Consider the following 20,857-nt stretch of genomic DNA (forward strand, 5'->3'; position numbering starts at 1 on the left):
ACCATTATGAAATCACATAAAATTTACTTAGAGTATAATTACTATCTCATAAATAAAATAAAGACAACAGAGACATGAAGGTTTTCTTTTTTTTAAAACTTACATTATTTTTAAAATAAATTTATTTTTTATTTTTGTCTTTTTAACTGAATACTTTTTTATTTATTTTATATCAATCATTTTTATACCACTCACCAAACAATTCTTTTCTTTTATACAAATATTTTTTTATACCACTACACTTACAAAAACAACCTTAAATGTCATTATCATGTTAAAACAATATTTAAAAACAAAGTAAATCTTAGAAGTGTCTTTTCAAGAAGGAGGAGGAGAAGAAGCCTTAGAGTGTTTTTGGAGGATCCCTCATTGATATCAGCTTGCTTCCTGCATTTTACTTGATCTGAATTTAATAATTATTGAATTATAACAGAGATTTCTAAGATCAAATAAAATGATACAAGATGAAATAAAAATAGGGTTTTACAATAACACAAGTTTATGAATATTAAGTGTTTGTTTATTTTTATATTTTAAAAATATTTTTAAAAATTTTAATTTTGATTTTATTTTTTATTAACTTTAAATTAATATAATTTTAGTGTTTTTAAATTATTTTGATATGATAATATTAAAAATAATTTTTAAAAAATAAAAAATTTTTATTAACATATATTTTAACATAAAAAGTTATTTAAACAATCCCATTACTAAACCAGCTTTAAAACTCTGGAGAACGACAAACATTACAGTAACAATCAAGCAATAAAAATGAAGCCAAGAATCATGACTTGTTTATCCAGCTCCAGTCAAGCTAAGACTTGGTGCTATGCATGCTGTAGGTTTCCAATTCCAAGATTGAAAAAGAAAAGGAAAAAATCTGATTGCCTAGTCCATCTCGATCCCTCTCAAACCTCCTATCGCTCCATGCATTCAAACTAATTATGATTGTTAAGCCTCTCCTTCAAGTTAAACCACGAAAAAACAGCTAGAAACTTTGCCATCAATTAAAATTGGAGACAAGAATTTTAACAGATTCGGTGATGATTCAATGAGTTTTTAATCCCATAAATCCATATCCTAAGATTCCACCAATCGTGTTGTTAACAATGAGTAATCCTATACATGTTTTGCAACAGTTGGGAAATGTTAAATCGCCAAAAAGCTTGTGATTCCACAACGAAGTTAAAGCTACTAAAGAAAACCTGCAATTATATCAGCTTCACCACTGATATACTTGGAGATGCTATGCACAACTGCATCTGCTCCAAGCTTTGCAAGGGAAAGAATCATTGGAGCAAAAGTTCTTGGACCTTATTTGGGTATGAAAACGATCTCGGCTAGCACACTACACATTAAGCTATTTACATAAAAAAAAAAAAAGGCTATGTAAACATGATCTCAAGATTTCAGCCAATTCAATGGTTGAATTAAAAATTATAGAAATTTCTGTTAACAAACTCGTTTGACTTATCCAGAATTTTTTTTTTGTAAGCTTAGACCTATCAATCTACTCTATATATATGTTTAAAGGTATGACAATCCTATCACTTGTCAGTGACAATAATTTGGCTGCAAAAATGAGTCCCCAATGTCCTCAAGCTTAAAAAAGAAATGCTATAGGGGCTGTAGATTAAAAAAAAAATAGACAGTTTGATTAATATAAAAAGCAGTATACAACGATTTAAACATGGCTCTACTTCTCTGCAATGATTCAAGTGTTCATTTCAAATGATTAATTCCTTTCTGGGATAGGTTTACAGACAATTTTGAAGGCGCGTCCAGTTGAAACTGAATGCCAAAAACAAAATAAATGATATCAAGTAAAAAGGTTGACGTACGTGCAACTTGCCATCAATTTGGCAAGTCCAAAGGACTAAGAACCTGATTAATCTTTCTAACTTCATATTAACGTAATCTAGGCCAGAAAAAATGCTGAGAGCAGAATCAATGCCAATAAAGCAAGCTTATTTCCAGTATTAATGCCAGATGCATCAGATTTGGGGTCTGAGGGAGCGTCTGCCAAAGGGCCATCAGCAGCAGGAGTTGCTGCTATTGGACCATCCATTGCTGGAGGGGATGAAGCTGGAGAATCTGCAGCAGGGCCATCGGCAGTTGTTGGTGAAGGTCCTCCCACCGGCGAGATAGACATTGCAGGCGGAGTGGCTGATGGTGCGCTGGCAGCTGGAGGCTTCGCCATTGATGGGGCAGGTGCATGAGTGGGCGGAGGTTTTGCTGTGGATGGTGCAGGTGCCTTACTGGGTGGAGGATTTGAGGTGGATGGTGGCTTATTTGGACTCGATGCTGGTGTTGGGGAAGTTTTTGGTGGGCCTACAGGAACAGGTGAAGTGGTGGAATTTGTATTGCCTGTACCTTCAGGGACAATGATATTGCTAACCTGCAAGACTGAAATATTATAGGGTTGAGAGGAAACAGATTTAACCAAATTTGAACTAAGGCTGGATCCTGGAACTGCTGATCCAAAGGCAACTGAATTAGAACCCAAAACCGTGACATTCAAGAACCCTTGTTGGCCTTTGGCTTGTCCACTGGACTGGAAAAGGGTGGTGAGCATTGCAGTTTTATTTTGTAATTTTTGCAGCTTTGCTACATCATAGTAATCGAGTATTACATGCCCACTCAACACGTTCTTGATCTCACCGTCTGGTTTTCCAGAGAGAGGAGACATGTTCCCATTTTCCACCACTAGGACCGTGATCGTTTGGCGGTTGTTGATTTCACCGGCAAGCTGGGTTTGTGTCAAATAGCTGCTGAAGTTGCTGAAATCAGGGTACTGGCTGAGGATCTGAGTGATGTTAGAAGCTCTCACAGCATTGAAGAGAAGACAGAAGGAGAAACAAAGAGCATAAAGGGAAGAGGATTTGAGAGACATCTTTTGAAAACTGGTCATCAGGTGATGAGGTGATATCTACATTGAAGGCAAATGGAGTTTTTATATGCAAATGAGTGGATAAGAAGAAAGGTTCTATATTTGTCAAGAGAAGTTCCTCTCTTTAACCGAGTCTGTTGCCACTTTTGTTTGGTTGAAAACGAGGGTCAGTGGTGGAGCTTCTTTCGATTTGTAGAGCCTTATGCCAAGTTTACCGTTCATGTCGTCAGGCACGTAGTTTCCTTTTTCCTAAAAATGGGCTATCTTAGAATACGAGTGTCCGATCGCTCCTGTACCATATATATTTTTTTTGTGTCTCTTGTTAATGTTTCAAAATAGAATGGACAAATATATAAGAGATAGAAATCGTACTTTTGTTAAAAAAAAAAAAACAGAATCAAGGATAAAATAAATATGTTTCCAAGACTTTTGGAGTGGATATTTGTATTTTTAAAACAAGAATGACAGAGAAACATGTCATTTTTATTATTTATTTATTTATTTTGTATCTTGAGATAGAACTAAACTCTACTGAGAATCAATCATCATGGTTGATCTTTTTTATATCTAGTAGATACATGGTACATGTTCCTACAGCATCCCTGTAATGAAATCAGAAACTCTGCAATTTTTGCATAAAATTTCAGAGGAATCTTAAAGGGACTGTATTTCAGGTGTTACTAGTTAGGTCTAAAGCTGTTTTATGTCAGAAATCTCTCTCCCTTTTGTCAGAAAGCCCATTTTGGCAGTCATGAGTTATTATTCTTGCCACACGCCTTCCTCTACTCTACAAGAAAAAGTTTGAGGGGAGAATATTCCTCCAATTAAAGGAAAACCCAATGTTCCTGAACTCTGTTGACATCTTAAATTTATTTTTCTTTGGGAGGGAAACAATGGTGAGAGGCGGCTGGTAGCAGTGTCTTCTGTCATATCCCTCAACGTTGGGAACCCAAAAAAAATCTGGGAGTCCACTACCACCATCCTGAGGAATCTTCAATTGCAGTATAAAAAAAATGAGTCAGCACCTGGCCAAAAACTGCACAGAGCTTTTAGTTTTGAGCATCGCTGCGGGAACTATTTCTCCTCTGGACAAATGTTTCGTGAACTAGGAGAGGGAAAGCGGTAGTTGCATCACAATGGACCTGGTTAAATGCAACAAAGAGGCAGATGAATTATCATTGCACTGACAAAAGAACATCATTAGACAAAAAAAAAAACTGCTACAGTATCTCAAAATTCTTAACACATGGAAATAAGACACAGAACTATGATGCTCGTGGCTAACTGTGGGATCTGCAAGTGGTATTGATAAAAAAAAACCTGAAATGGTACAAACAAAGGACGAATTAGGGGAAATCAAACCATACCTTAACAGTTTTAGCAGAACTTCGTAATTCCTCCCTTGACACAGCCTCGTCAGGATGAGCTCCAGAATCACTCCCATCAAATTGGCATTGCATATATGATGCTTTGGAAACCCACCTCCAAGAATGATAATACCGGTTTTTCTAGGACTTGCATGAGCAGCTTCACCATTCATGGCTCTGATATCTGTTCAAAGTGCTATTTAGTATAGTGTTTGTATCTCAACTGTTAATTATCATAAAGAAATAACGTTGTAGCTGCAAACACCAACCTTGAACTATGTCAACAATTAAACCAAGGCTGCGGAAAGAATGAAAGTACACCTTGTCGCCCAGAGAACCATCTGTTAAGCCTGGACAGAATACTGGAATGCTGTTCTGAAAAACATCCAAAACGACATCAACTCACACAAATTTTCATGTCATTGTTCTCATAGCACAAATAACATGCAAAAGAATAATTAATCGGATTTTCTAGATTATTCCTCTCATACGTCATGATAGTCATGTCTTTTATCTTCCTATCTCAGATTGCAAAATAAATACAAGTTTGATTGACAGCTCAAATCTACATGTAGGAACCAACAGGTACATAGCTCAAACTCAGCCGATACATAGCTGTTATTACAGTGAGAGCAACACCTCTTCGATTTGTTCCTTCAACATTTGGTCAAAGATTGGAATGATCCAATCCTCAAATTTGCAGTAGTTGTCATGAGGAACCAACAGGTTACCAATGCGATTCAACCCTTTTGAGTGTAATTGAGGCCCAGGTAAAGAGAAGTCACCTTTGTATGTTGATGCAAGGCATTTTATAAGATCTTCTTCCATGCCACCTGCCGTTGTAAGCAGTACATCAACCTGCAGTCATTTTACAAATAAGACTTACTAGACTGATTTTTTTTTCAATTCTCTAAATTATAATGCAGTCCATGAAAAGATTAAGTTTTTGAATCGAATTCTCTTTCTTTAAGTCATTCCATCAAACGCAAGACAACAATTACATAACAAGCAATATCAAACCATGAAATGACTCACCATATGATGCTTGACAAGATATCGAATTGTATCTCTAACACCTGAAGAAACAAGATTTGATGTAAAACCCAAGAACAGTTAGCTTCTCACAGACTCTCTATAAGCCAACTCCCTCTCTTCCTCACTACAAAGTTCCGCTATCTCTTCATCCACAAGCCTCCAGTCTAGCTTCAATTCAAACAAGCAACATATTCATAAAATAAACTAATTGGGTATCAAAATCAAACACAAAAAAGACTTGGAATCATCCAAAAACTCCAAAACAAGAGAGCCCACAAAACTTCAAGGGTTGTAAAACAATGAAACTAACTGACTCACCATGTCATTAACAACTTGAATGTCAAGCTTCAAGGGTGGGAAGCTTGGAACCCACTAGAAACGAGGAAGAAAACCTGGAATTGAATATTTTTATAACAATAATTTTATCTATATTTTTTAGTCAATTTAGTTAATAGTTGTAATTAATATTTTGGCAGGCTAATATAATTTACGACTAATACCTGAAAAAAAATTTTTTTAATAAAATTATGAAAATAGAGACTCTATAATGCTAAAATAATTATATTTTTTAAAAGAAAATATATAATAATATTTTAAAGAGAGATGCACTCAACAATATATTATGTAATAAAGAATGAAAATTATAAATTTTTGTTCTAAAAGTTTTATGGTGTATTTATAATTCATGAATTTTGTTTTTTTGTGAAGAGAGGATTAAATATAATTTTACATTTGTGATACTTTTAAGTTGTATTGTAAATTGTATTCTATTTGTTTTATTCAACTAAAAAATAATGACATAGCTAGTCATGAAAGACTTTAATATATCTAATGATTTTGGTGAGATATAGATTTGTTTAATTAACTTTATTTGTTGAGAAATAATTTTTCTATGATTTTATATAAAATTTATAGAATTGATAGTGTTAGACTCAATCATCTCTCGAGTCTAACTAACATCAGACCCAATGTGCCTAGGCTAGGCACACTGACAACCCCATTTATGGCTGGGTCTGGCTAACATTGGACTCAACGCTCAGGGTTTGACACATTACCAAGCCTAATTATTGATGGGTCTGGCCAGCTCCAAACCCAACACGAGGCTTGGCACGCTACCACACCCAATCGTGGCTGGGTTTAGCTAGCATTAAACCCAATACACCTTCACTAGAGTATGTTTGTGTTCTGGAAAATTTATGCCTCTAAGTTTTTCTTGATTTAGAATTTTTTTGGTAAAGATATACTAATAAAATCTTGATTCATCACCTTGCTTTTTGACATAATAAAGTTTTATCTAGTAAGGCTTATGATAAGTTCTTGACAGCATTGTTGTTGTTGTTGCTGCTGCTTTGAAGAGCTTGTTTGATATTATAGTAATATTGTTTTTTACTCGGAAATGCATTAAAATAATATATTTTTTATTTTTAAAATTCATTTTCAACTTTAGTATATCAAAATAATCTAAAAATATCAAAAAAAAATCTAATTTAAAGAAAAAAAAGTTTAGATTTTTTCAAAAGTACTTTTAAAACGCAAAAATAAACAGGTTTTTTAAACTCATTTTGTATTGTAGCAGTGATTGTTTTTTGGAAAATATTTTTTCGCTTGGAAATGCATCTAAATAATATTTTTTTTTTATTTCTTAAATTTTATTTTTAACATCAGCATATCGAAACGATCTGAAAATACAAAAAATAAAAAAAATATATATATTTTTAAATATTTTTAAAATACAAAAACAAACAGGCTTGAAGTCATGAATCCTATGCTTTTCTTACTTAAAAAATAGGGTTAATTATTCTCTAGTCCTTTAGCTTAATAAAACTAATTCATTAGTTCTCGTGGTTTAGAAGTTATACATTTAATCTTTATATTCTTTATCTATTTTTAATTTTGAACTTGTTTTTTTTTTAATTATTTTTTAAGAAATAGAAATAAAAAAAAAAATAGAAACAGAAGAGAAGAAATTAGAGAATTAACATAAAAGAAACTACTAAATTGAGGATGATGAATGCTAGTCAAGGGCTACTTAGTTATGTTTTATAAAAAAAGAAATAAGGATTAATTGATTAGTTTTAATAAAATATAGACCCAAAGATTAAGTGACTATGTTTTTAGTGATATCTTTGTAATTTTTATATAAATTATTTGTGTATTTTGTAAAGCTAGTGATTTTTTAGAACTAAATTTACCTTTGATATATAAAAGATTATATTTGGTTAGTATTTCAATATAGAAGGGGCTACTTAGTTATGTTTTATAAAACAAAATATGGATTAATTGATTAGTTTTAATAAAATATAGAAGCACAGATTAAGTGACTGTTTTTTGGTGATTTATGTAAATTTTTAGAACCAAATTTACCTTTGGTATATAAGGTTATATTTGGTTAATATTTCATTATAAACAAGTTATATTTGATGGTAGCGATTCAAAGTATTTTTCATTTAAAAATGCATTAAAATAAAATTTTTTATTTTTAACATCAATACATCAAAAACGATCTGAAAACATTAAAAAAAAATTCATTTTAAGCAAAAAATTAATTTAATCAGTAAAACACACTCAATTATTTTTAAAAAAATAAAAAATCAAAATAATATTATTTTAATTTTTTGAATGTTCACAGGACTTTTGGCATATGGGATGAACTTCCATGCATATCACTTGCAACAACGAGCACAGTAAAAAGCATAGTGCAAAAAATGTGCGTGCATTAAAATCATAGTATCCAAAATTGGAAAGCTCAATTCAAGATTTGGCAAAGAAATACATTCGGTCACATAGGTGAATGTCCACCACCAACTACTAGGCTGTAAAAGGAGGATTTACACCAGCAAGTTGATTATAAATAGAAACTTTTTCTTGTTTACATCTGAGATTCCATCAATGGTGAATCTGCACATGTGGGTTAAAATATTACATGCTGAAACAAATCTGCAATCCAAAAATAATAACGAGCTACCAACAATTAGTTCTCTTCTGTGTCAAAATATGATCAATCTAGGGACTGTCTCCTCCGTGAGCTTCGCCGGTGTAGCTAGCAAGGTTTTTCGAATTTGTTCTGCATCAAAATAAGATCATCAAGCTCCCATTTGGATAGAGAAATCATACCTGAAATCCTTTTATTAGCCTATTCCATGACCAAAAAGGCCAACTAAGGGTGGTCAAGGGGTATCAAATGCCAACCTGAGCATTTTCTGTTTTATACTTTTGGAGCTCTTCTTGTGTTCGTATAAGCCTATAGTTACAGAAGAAGATTTTAACGAATACTTGATGTTATGTTTTACACAAATGTGAAGATAAACTACATGATGTAAATTCATCTGCATGGCATTACAATTACCTCCATTGCAACTCCGTTATTTCATGAAGCAATTCCTTCTCCCTATCATGAGCTGCTTCTAACTGCAAAATCCACACAAAATTCCTTAGCTTCAGGAATAAAATACAATATAGTTCAGAAAATTAATGTAGCTGAAAATCATCCCTGGCCTTTGAAAGTAATCAACACTAGAGTTACATACCAAAGATTTCTCCATCGTTGCCCATCCCCCATCAGTTGCGCGGTTGCCTAAGAAAACAAAACAGGTTCAAGTAAGGTAACCGAACAGATTAAAGAAAAATAGCTTATTCCAAAGGCAAGGAATTGCTGCACCTGCAGTGTCACCTCCAGAAAGTTGCCTCATTAGATGCAGAATATCATCCTGTCGGGGGGGGGGGGAGTCAAGAAATGCAGAAATTTTGATTTCATAAGATGGAAAAATATGAAACTATAGTCTATAATACATACCCTTTGAGTAATATTTGTCTGTAGAATAGAAAGCAATAATGGAAACACAGGATGACCCAAAACAGTTGATGGTATGGTTTCTGATGGTGATGGCGACGGCGTTCCTGGATGTTGGGTGAGCACCTACATAACCCATAACATTTTCATGAGAATGGGAAGGTACTGTACAGCTTCGATCAAAAGAAACCTGAGTAACAGGAACTATATTCTATTCACAGATTCCATATGCACTAAATGGCCAAAAACCTGCTTTCTGGGGAGAATTTTCCTCATAAATTAACTGTGATATAAAAGGCTCCAGTTCAGTATTTCAATAAATAGGGAATCAATCTTCAGAAAAAGCTGACAGTCAATAGCTGGAAGCCTAGACAATGTATAAAAGAAGATTTTGACACATAAAACTCAAAATTATGGGAAAACGAGTACTAATTATCAAAAAGTTAGAAAGAAACTGTGTTCCCTCTCGGCCTAGCCAGATAAAAAAAACCTGAAAGGAACTAAATTTTCTTTGCAACTAGCTTAGTAAGAGTGCACTAAGTCGTGTGCCCCCTCAAAGCCTCTGTTTGTGGCCTTTTATATGAGTACCTGAAGGAATCACTTTTAAAGTTATGGAATTCTTATTTTTTCATAAGAATTTACTTATCACTCCATAACTTTACTAAATATTGAAAAATCCAACACAATCATAATTATATTAAAAAAAAATCACATATGTGCTTTAATGTTAAATATTGAAAAAGAAAATTAAAATCTTGACATTAAATCTCAACTATAATATAATATTTTGATATGTGATGAATAAACACTTTGTACTGCAAAAAAAGTCTGAAGGACAGTTAACTAGTTCATCCCAAAAACTGTGAAGAAAAAATGAAAAAGGACCACTAAATGCTTACACTATCTAAAAATTTAGGTGATATCTAATCAAATTGGGATTTTATTTCATCTGAATGGATAAATTGTCTTACATCTTTAGTCAAGACCATCTAACTTAAGACCTGAGAATTGTTTTAGGCCATGGCTTTGCTCTATCCCAGTAATAAACTGAAAAAACATTAGAAGTGTGCAACATTCTGCTCCTACAATTGTTATCGAACAAGCTCTGTGTTGAAGGAATACTACGTTGTATCAGATGCGCTCAACACATATTTCACACACCTGACTCTCCAAAACTCTTCAAAAAAATCATAAATACACAATGACATGTCTGACTATTTTGTAAGTACATATAGAAGTAGAAAACCTAAATGGTTTTGACTTAGGTTTCGACTTCTGAGTATGAATAAAAAGGTGGTGTCTAGTCTCAGAGAATACCATGTCAAAAGATCATATATAAAAGCTATTCTCTAGGAATTTGCTTGAGATTCTGTAGAATTGATTTACCGTTTCTTAAATTTTTGAGAGTTAATTTAAAGCGGCCTTTGGGATTTATGGTTCTACTTATCACCTTTCTACTAAGTTTACCCTAATCAATCTTCGTAGAAGTTAATTTATCTCCATTGATTTTTAGCTTATTCACATGCTATTTTTTAAAAAAATTGTAGGAAAACAATAAAACGTAAACTAGAAAAGATCAAAGGATAATAAGATGTACAATGGCACAAATGTGCTGACCTCAAAATTACGAACCTGCATGCTGTGACTCTTCTGCAGAACCAGAGGTGAGATCGCCTGAAAAGGAAAGTCGAGTTATATCCCATCTGAATAAAAGAAGGGACGTCAATACTGAAATTCAGTCACCTTTTCTATATCAACATTCTCTGAAGTAACTTTGAATCGTCCTCTTTGCTGAACCACTGGAGGCTTTGCTTTTTCATCTAGTTCCTCACTGCTTGCCCCTGCAAACAGCTCTTTGAATATACGGGTAAGTGAAATCTCCTCATAAGAGAGAGAGAGAGAGAGGTATGATACAGTAATTAATGCAAAATTGGGAACTTGTTTCCCTCTTAGAAGAAAATGCAAGAAGAAAGAAGAAAATATAAGACAGGAAAGCCATCATGTACCAATCAATGAGAAACTGGGAATTCTTTGCACAGGAAAAAGAAATGCTACAACAATGACAAGAATTTAAGCACTTGCCTGATGACTTGAATGGCTTTGAAGGATTTTCAGAAGGTGCATCATCTCCATCTTGATTAATTATTGCTCCGTTGATATTTGAATTATTGGGTGGTTGATTTTGCAACTTGTCACTGTATAGATTCCGAAAATCTTGGTAAGAACATGCCAAAGGATGTTAAAAATAAATTTTCATATGAGAAAAAGAATATTCAGTCACATATTAGAGTATATGGGATGCCAAGAATGTAGAATACAATCAATGATAAAATGAAACAAGACAGTAAAACTACTAGGATGGTAGACAGATTATATGTTCTAAGAATTAAACCATTCCAAGTTCGAATTAATACACAGAATCAGCTGTCAAACCTAGGTTTTCCGTTGATATCAGAAGCTGGCCTTTCAGTTGCATTGCCTTCAACACGATCTGAAAAAAGTGAAGAATTTTGCGAAACACGCCGTTCATGGCATGGACTTGCATTGATTGAGTCATCATCGGATTTTACACTTCTAACTCTGAAAACAAATCATAAGATTCTTATTAGAGTTCAGTCAATGTATAGCTAACGAATTCTCTGACAATTAAAGATATAAATTTTACAGAGAAATATAAACACAAGCACTTTGGAATTGGGTTGAGTTTTATTTAAAGACAATGCTAAGCATTAGCTTTTCCATGCAGAAGCACTGCTGCTCACTGATTACTTCTTATAAGTGGCTAAACAAATAAATAAAGATAAAAGCATAGGTTAGGGACACACCTCGTAATATTTATTGCGGAGTTGACTGATGGAAGTGGTGCAGCTCGATTTTGCACGTCTTTATCCTCCTGTCAAAAATTATGAGCATTAGAACCAAAGAAACCAAGTAAATGAGAAGATGAAAATTGAAGCACCTATCTCTCTACAAGCTGTGCAAGAACCAGATATCAAAATACCATCATTTCTGTGACTTGTCCTAGGGAAGAATTCCGAGGTTCTGATTGCTTTTCAACTGCATCAAGTGTAGACAAAGAACTCGAGCTTCCTCCCGGATTACTATCGGTCGAATGGTCCTCTGCATCTGGTATCTGAAGCCAAAAAAAAAAAAAAGAGGGCCTGAGACAGGGAATCCTGACCACTGTTACCAAGTTGATTTTAACTGAGACGGTATCAGCCATTGCGGTACCAAGGAAGCCTGAGCCTTCACATCTTCAAGGTTGAAGTTCCAACCGCTAATTCCTCGTTTGTATTCATTCTACATAGGATTACAAGCAAGATATTACTAAAGTATAATGAGATATCTGCAAATAAAAGAGCAGTATGTAAGTGAACAAATACATCCTTGGATGTATATTATACTATCCATGAACAAAACTATAATAGACTTGTTAAGATCAGCTTGCAGCCATAACACTAAGGACAGACTACAACTTAACACCACAAAACTGATACTGTAAACAAATAGTGATTAATAGGCATGCGAAAGTTAAATACATGACAGAAATCAACAGCCACGCCCAATATCATGTTATTTGATAAATACAAAAAAAAAAAAAAACAAATCTTAAACCTGACAAGCTGAAGAAAACTCTGTAAGAGTACTCAAGATGGTCGAGAACTTGGAAAGCTCCATTACTTTATAGGATAGCCATCCTTTCAGTTTATGTTATTAGAAAATTGTGATGATTGATAATGGAACACAAAAATGCATTTGAATATTGGAAAAATATGCAGAAGGAAATCTACACTTGAAATGTAGAAATACACTGCTACAATTTCAAAGAAGCATAATAAATCAACATACAAATTAGAAGGGAAAAAATCAGATAGAAAAATATTGTAGTTTTACTAGAAATCAAATTAATATCTGCTTTAGACAACAAAACATTCAAACCTGTGATAGTTCCTCCATTTCCCCATCGGGCATCTTCTTTTGAGCAAGCATATCTTCTTCCTTTCTCTGCATTTCAAATTAAGGCAATTTTTAAGTTCACGAATGCAAGTCAGAATAGAAAATGCTATTTATTGTTGCAGTAATGTCCTTAAAACTTAACTCACTAACCTTCAAAGCCTTGATACGATCACCAAGATCGGGCAATCCATCCAATAATGTCCGTACGATATAGTCATTCGACCTTGCTTGCTTGAAAAAGGAATGCTTTAACAACTTATTCGCAGAAGGTCGTTTCAAAGGATCTTTTACCAAACAACTTGCTATCATCTGCTTAAAAGACTGGGGAGATTGAACAAAAGACATATCTTTTAGTATGAAACTCTGCTAGTTTTCATTTCTTTTTTAGTATGAAACTCTGCTAGTTAGTTTGTTAAAAGCATACCTTAGAGAACTTCTTATCCCTTTCTAAATCCAGGCCTGGGGGTGCATTTTGCAAGGTCATAAGCAGCACCTTTACAAGAGAAAATTTAAATCGGACTGAGATAAAATTCATGGTGTTTTACAAAATATGTTACTTATAGTTTTAGTAGAGTCTAGGCACCTTCATTGGAGGATATTTTGAGAAAGGAGCATGCCCATGCGCAAGCTCCAAAGCAGTTATCCCGAAGGACCAGATGTCAGCCCTGTGGGAAAATTGTCAGCAAAACATCAACTCCATGAAATCGAAACCTTGTGAGGAGGAGAAACTCTTGAAAAAAGAGTGGACTTACTTGAAATCATATCCATGAAGCTGCTCCATGACCTCAGGTGCCATCCTGAAAAACAAAAGACAGAGGTATAAGGCACAAGTACTATTGCAGTATTCACACCACTGTTTCTTATCTCCTTGCAAATTATCTGTCTCTTGAAGACTTCATTTTATTCATTTCAAGATAGGCCCTCTCATAAATACATAAATATTTTTCTAAGATAACAAAATGGATTATATTTGTCAAAATCGTATAGGTATGATCTTCATTGTGAATCGTGATCAATCCAATACAAAACTTGTGTAGATATGTTTTGGAGTATTCCTTTATCATTTCGTCCAACAGTTTGAATTCTATGAAATCTCTCGATATCATTTAAAAAGGTTCCTGACAAAGTGAAATATTTCTACAGTAGACTCCATTGAACATACTTTAAGCCTTGATAATTATATGAATATTAAGGCTAGCTTTTATTTACTGTAACATACAATAAGTGGGTCGAAAACAAAATCAAGAATTTAAAATATATATTAGAATTCTTAAAATCATACCAGCAAGGCGTCCCAACAAATGTATTCCTCATGCGTTGCCTGTCTCCTGAATCAAAAAGGCAAGCAGAAACACCAAAATCTCCCAACTTGACTGCGCCACGTCCATCAACGAGAATATTACCAGCCTTCAAAAAACATAACATGATCTCAATCAGAGAACTAAAATAAATGACTTATAGTTGTGTAAGAAACTAACATTAATTCCAGAAACCAAAACAGGTTCTAACTATTGACAGAAACATTAGAAATTGAAACGACAGCACATACAAATAAGTCCCATTTCTTGAGGTAATTAGATATATAATTAGGCGATAAGATCGTTTGGAGCTAATGAAGTTCTAAAGACAGGATTACCTACTTTAACATCGCGATGTATGTGGCCCTGTTGATGAAGATACTCTATTCCCTTCAATACCTCACGTAGTATTGTTGCTATCACCAACTCCTCGAAACCATCAGGATAAGCTGCCTTCAATATGTGAAGACAAGAACCCCCAGACATAAATGGCATAACAACCCACAAATTATGATCACTGACAAAGGAGCAGTGTGATTTGAGAACATTAGGATGGTTCACCAAGATCATTGTTTGCACTTCCCGTGAAATATTACTCTGTCAGAACAGCAGTACATATAAACCAAAATTAACATTAAAAAACACAAGGAAAAATGATCTAAAACACACTATTACCTTATTGCAAGTATTAAACTTCAAAACAAAAATGGAAACATACTTTTTTTAATTTTTTTTCCTACAAAATCATACTGTGCAATTAAAATCCAACATGAAAAAATTAAATTTTATTCCTTGTTCTAATGATCGCATAATGCGATAGCCCACAATTTTCGAGTGCATCATTTTTTTTATTTTTAATATTTGCAAGCTTTTAGGTATCTGCAGAACAAGAGACGCACACACACAAGGTTTCAGTCTAGCTATGATATTGACAACGAAATTTGAATATAAAAATCCAATCTTAACCAATTACAACTAATATATATATATATATATATATATATATGATCACGAGAAAACAATATTCAAGAACAAAAGAAAGAAAGAAAGAAAAAATCTTTACCAGATCAGCGTTATCGCGTTCAAAGTCAAGAATCTTGATGGCGACAATCTCATCAAAAGGAACACACAAGGCACGATGAACAGAAGCACTAACACCTTGACCAACCTCTTCGTAAAGAAGATAATTCTCGGATCCAATGGGATACTTCTTCTTCTCCATTGTCTTACAAAACCCTTTATTATTTTCCTTCACCCTGCAAAAAATCACACCGAAGAAGCTCTTTCACACGTTAAATAAGCTCGTAATTTGAAGAAGAAGATCCATGACAATAATAACGTTTCTAAGAAGCAGAGATATTGCTAGATATTCACATGGTGGTGGAGGTGACGACGAGGAGTGAAAAGAAAGGGAAGAGGATCGTGCATTAATGACGAGGTTGTTGACTTCAAAGATTTCTCTTTCTCGTGAGATTGAGAGAGAGGCGAGGCAAACGGATCGCCGCTCAAACTGGTACTTAGTTTTTTTTTTTTTATTTAATGTTATTTTACGTAGGTTTTATGTATATATGTTGTTGTTCTTGTTATGGATTTACTCCGGCCACCTGATTTTTTTTTTCTTATTTTTTTATGGTCGGTTACGATTTTTTATTTTTTTATTTTTTAGGTTTCTTTTTCTTAAAGGAGAGGGATTCATTATTAAACTTTGAATTTGAGTAAAGGTGTCGTGTGAAGATTAAATGGCATCAAGTAATTAAGGTGATTAATTAAGATAATTAGTAAAAGATTGATTTATTTTCTTAGTTTAATTGTAAATAAATGGCAATAGGAATACGAATGCTAATCTTATCTTATTTTCTTTTTGGATTTACTAACTGAAAAATCTCATTCAATCACTCATTTTAAGATAGGAAGTTTTGAAAACTACTATTTTCGATTAAATAAAATCTATGTTAAGGAAACTATCTAGGGTTTAATTTGGGTTGTTATGGAGTATTTTGGAGTTAATTAGTTATAAAAAAAGGGTTGATATTTTTTAAAAGAATTTTTTTAATTAAAAATATATTAAAATAATATTTTTATAAATTTTATTTATTTATTTTTAACATCAGCATGTTAATATCATAAAAAAATACTTAAGAATATAAATTTAATTTTTTCTCATTTAAAAGTATTTTAATAATCAGATTATAGTGTTAAAACAAACACTAATGGATCACGTAATGGTAATTACTGATATTTTTTTTATTTAACTAGTAAACGGTATCAGTCAATTTACTAAAAAAAAAAATTATTTTTTAAGAATTTCAAAATGCATCTTCACATCCATCTTTTATATTAAAAAGAAGAAATTTCTTTAAATATCAATTCCAAGAAAAGAAGTCAGTAAGTTGAGGAAGAAAAAACTCCTTCCATATCCTTAGTTTAAGTGCATCAAAATTTGTCTAAGAATATATATATATATATATATATATATATATATATATATATATATAAAAAGAGGTTCTTTTCGAAGAAGAAAAGCTCCAGCCAGCATATATTTCACGGCAGACGACCTCTCTTGGATTTTCCTAGTGATGATGATATAATGGCACAGATGATTTTTTCAGTGATCTTGATAGTATTAATATCACCACAAAAAACCACTACCGATCATTCTTCCACCACTGACAGCTCCAGCTCCAGCTCCTCCTCCGTCGGTTATGGCCAGACCTTTGCTGATTCTCAGTTATCCGCTGAGCTTTGCTTTCCAGTGATTTAATTAGTTTTTTTAATTATTAAGAAATGCTAATGATAATTATTTTCCTAAAATAGATTTTTTATTTATCTTGAATAGTGGTTAGAAAACAATTTCAAACTATAATCTTCATATAAACTTATCTTGAATTCGGAATATATCTTTCTTTTATATATATATCATGAGAGAAATTTTATAGTACTTAAAGAATAACTAATGATATTATATCAGTTAATTTAAGTGTTTATTTTAAAAAATTAGTAAAGAAAAATATTAATTGGAGATATTTTTAGTTTTGATTAGATAAAAAGAATTAAATAAGAAAAAAAAAATTTCTTTAATTTTGGATTTTAGAATCGAAATTTATAAAAAATTATTTTTTAGTATATTTACATTAATATAAAATACGTAGTTTTGATTAAACGTAGCAACCGATTTAAATAGGCGTCTAAACGAAATTTTTAATAACATATACCACACTTTGTCACAGTGTTGTGTTTGATATTTTGGTAATTGTATTTTTTGTTTTGTGAGAAAACATAATTAAAGGGATTCATCTATATATAATTATATATTATATATAGACAGAAAGATCAAAATATTATTGGATAGTAGTTAGATGCATTGCACGTGTGGCTAGATTAATATTCAAGCACCTGACACTCATGAGAACTTCATGTACGTGTGTGTTAAAAGATACTAATCCACTAGTATTTTAACTATTCAAAATTGAATAGTTGAAATCGATATTAATTGGTTTCATTTAATTATTGTAGTTTCACCTAATTATTTCTCTTTTTTTACTTGCCCAAGAAAACAGGACCGTGGGAATGTTTTGGCATTTAGGTGTATTTGTTTCTAAGTGATTTTAAAAAATTATTTTTAAATTATTTTTATATTTATTTATTATTAAAAAAGTTAATCAATGGAAAATATTTTTCGATCAATGAAAAATACTTTCCAGTAAAAAAAAATTTGACTTTGTTTTCAGAAAAGTATTTTCCTTTTATTTTGGGCGGCAAACACTTTCTGGAAGTTGTAAAAAATTAAAAAAAATCATATTATTTGTTGATTATATCAAATTTGGTCCTCAAACTTTATATATATATATATATATATATATATATATATATTGTTTTGAATACTTATTTTTCAATTTCATCCCTTACAATTTAATTTTTATAATTTTATTTTCTTTTCCCTTATATTTTTTAATTGAAATTTTTTATCTATCAAATTTGGTCTTCATTCTTTTAATTGTTACTTATTTTATTTGAAATAATTTATAAAATGCTAATTATTATTATTTTAATTTCTTTATCTTTTAATTTTTTATTTTTTAAATTTAATCTCTATTATTTTGATTATTATTTATTTCATTTGAGATAATTTATTAAATTATTATTTTTTTCAATTTCATTCTCATTCAATCTTTTAATTTGTAAGATTTGTTTCTCATTATTTTAATAAGCTTGAAAAAAAATAAAATTTTAATAAATTATTTTCCAGCTTATTTTCCATGACATAACCAAACATTGAAAAGTGCTTTTTTTACCCCTCAATTTAAGAAAATACACAATTTATCGATAATTTATTTTTTTTATTTATTTCAAATATAAAAAAATATAATTTTATTTATCAATAATCTACTTTCAAAATAAATATCATAATTAAAGAAAGAGGAGAATTTTATAATATTCAACAAGCAAGTGCTACCAATATAATATTTACTTGCAAACAAATAAATCATGTAAAATCCACATTCTAATGCGTTACTCGCTCTTTTCATATATTTGATCAAATTATTATATATTCTCCAAATTTGACAACTCATTTACTTAAAACATTAGTACTTAGTTCTTATAGTTTATCAGCATTAATAATATTTAATGTAATATCAATTGTACCATCAAAGAATTTTTATCTTTTTAATTGATACAATTAATAGAATTATTAATTATATGTGTAATCCTTACGTGATCCCACCGCAAAACTGAAACTAGAAGGGGATTTTATTTTTTTCAGTACAGTGTGAGAAAAAGAAATGTGAATTAATAATAATTAAGGCTACAATTTAGAAGGTATAGGACCCATGGATGCAGTGGATCCTACCATTAATAATAAATGTAATTATAATTAGACGACACCATAATTTATTTCCATTCAGCGTTGCCGTAGATCAGGATAAATTAACGAAGCAAGCTCTGGAAAATAAGAACAAAACAGGAAACAAATCACAATCAAGCAAATATATAAAGATAGTAAAAGAGAAAAAATAATTGAAAATAATCTCCCTTAACTAATTTTTCTTTTATAAATATTTTATAAGAATGCAAATTCAGTGACTTTCCATCTTAAATTCTTTTGTTCATCAACAATTAAATAATTTATTAATTAATGATTTATTTATTTTTTGTATTTATTGACATAAATAATTCTGAAATGTCTGGTTTATTCTCTATTCAGAGGTAGCAAAAAGATCACAATAAATTAACGAAGCACGCTCTTGGAAATAAAAAGGGGGAAAAATTACAGAGAGAAATCACTATCAAGCAAATAAAAAATAGAAAGAAGAGGAGAATTAAATGCAGAAAATATCTCTTAATTAAATCTTTTATATAAAAAAAATCATAATAACGAACCTTTAATGATGTTCCATCTTAAATTCTTATGTAGTTATTTCATTAACTTTCAATCTGTTGAGCTACTATCAATTCAACACTGGACATGAACAAACAAGCAGTTCTTTCACTAACTTACAATCTGAGACCGCAGAATTCTCCCAAATTGAAAGATAGTGATCAAAACATACGATACGAATATTAAGTGTTTTTAAAAATCAATGAAGTCTCAAAAATCCAAGTATTTCAAGATGAAGGTTTACAAATTGAATAATCGAATAATCAATTTATTTTAATAATTTATTTTATTTTTTCTAGTCAAGGTAGTTGATATTTTATACATGATACTTTGTAGGCCAATGTAGCTTATGACTAGTACTTACAAATTAAATGGTTTTTTTTAGTGGAAGTGGAGACTATCTTATGCTTAAATTATAAGTATATTTTTAGAGAAAAAAATACAATAATATTCTAAAGAGAGATTCTTTGAAAATATATATACAATAAAAATGAAAATCATAAACCTTTGTTTTGAAGGTCTTATGGTATATTTATAACTCATGAGTCTTGTTATTTTGCGGAGATAATGGACTAAAATGTAATTTTAACCTTTATAATATTTTGATTTGTATTTCATATATTTTATCCGGCTAAAAAATGAAGATATGATAGGTCATGAAAGACTTTGATACATCTAATGGTATTGGTAGAGTATAAATTTATTTAATTAAGTCTATTTGTTGAGAAATAATTAATCCTCTAAAATTTTATATAAAAATTTATGGAATTAATGGTGTTTAAACGCAATCATCTCTTGGATTTGATCAATACGTCTGGACTTGACACAATGCCAAGTCCAATTATGGCTAGGTCTGATTAACATCATACCCAACAAGAATATAACTTGGCCAGACCAGTGCGCCTCCATTGAGGCGTGTTTGGTGCTGGCATGTGCCAGCCCAACACACCCCAAGGATTCAAGAAAATTATACTCATATGTTTTTTTTATCTAATATATTTTGGTAAAAATATATCAATAAAATCTTGGTCAATCAACTCTATATTAATTAGAAATTAAGCAAAGTAATAGAGAAGCCTTACAAACTCTATACATAAATATAATAATACAAAATAAAAAATAAATTAAATATATATATATTAT

General features: G+C 31.4%; 2 protein-coding genes and 1 pseudogene across 2 annotated transcripts; all 3 read right to left on the minus strand.

The window, feature by feature from the left end:
• Positions 1–1,918: 1,918 nt before the first annotated feature.
• On the minus strand, positions 1,919–2,893 carry LOC118053992 (fasciclin-like arabinogalactan protein 14). The gene has a single exon (XM_035065420.1). The coding sequence runs from the start codon at positions 2,891–2,893 to the stop codon at positions 1,919–1,921; it is 975 nt and encodes a 324-aa protein (XP_034921311.1).
• Positions 2,894–3,939: 1,046 nt separating this feature from the next.
• Positions 3,940–6,293, minus strand: LOC118053993 (deoxyhypusine synthase-like; annotated as a pseudogene).
• A 1,696-nt stretch (positions 6,294–7,989) lies between these two features.
• LOC118053964 (uncharacterized) lies at positions 7,990–15,865 on the minus strand. The gene is made up of 21 exons (XM_073406177.1): positions 15,401–15,865; positions 14,680–14,934; positions 14,322–14,446; positions 13,792–13,836; positions 13,623–13,704; positions 13,464–13,532; positions 13,190–13,360; positions 13,022–13,087; positions 12,314–12,382; positions 12,084–12,215; positions 11,908–11,975; positions 11,516–11,662; positions 11,165–11,277; positions 10,826–11,028; positions 10,700–10,756; positions 9,086–9,208; positions 8,951–8,999; positions 8,820–8,866; positions 8,639–8,700; positions 8,482–8,533; positions 7,990–8,356 (listed from the first exon to the last, which is right to left on the minus strand). The coding sequence occupies exons 1-21, from the start codon at positions 15,557–15,559 to the stop codon at positions 8,333–8,335; spliced, it is 2,118 nt and encodes a 705-aa protein (XP_073262278.1). The 5' UTR covers positions 15,560–15,865; the 3' UTR covers positions 7,990–8,332.
• Positions 15,866–20,857: the final 4,992 nt, after the last annotated feature.

The sequence above is a fragment of the Populus alba genome, chromosome 1 (genome assembly GCF_005239225.2).
Source record: "Populus alba chromosome 1, ASM523922v2, whole genome shotgun sequence".
Taxonomy (NCBI): Eukaryota; Viridiplantae; Streptophyta; class Magnoliopsida; order Malpighiales; family Salicaceae; genus Populus; species Populus alba.

Excerpts from the sequence above, each read along its gene's own strand:
- LOC118053992 (XM_035065420.1), bottom strand. The coding sequence starts at position 2,893 with ATGTCTCTCAAATCCTCTTCCCTTTATGCTCTTTGTTTCTCCTTCTGT.
- LOC118053964 (XM_073406177.1), bottom strand. The coding sequence starts at position 15,559 with ATGGAGAAGAAGAAGTATCCCATTGGATCCGAGAATTATCTTCTTTAC. Across the intron at positions 13,361-13,463 it reads GGGATAAGAAGTTCTCTAAG|TCTTTTAAGCAGATGATAGC; the intron begins GTATGCTTTTAA and ends CAATCTCCCCAG. Across the intron at positions 8,357-8,481 it reads ATAAAACAGAAAATGCTCAG|AACAAATTCGAAAAACCTTG; the intron begins GTTGGCATTTGA and ends ATTTTGATGCAG.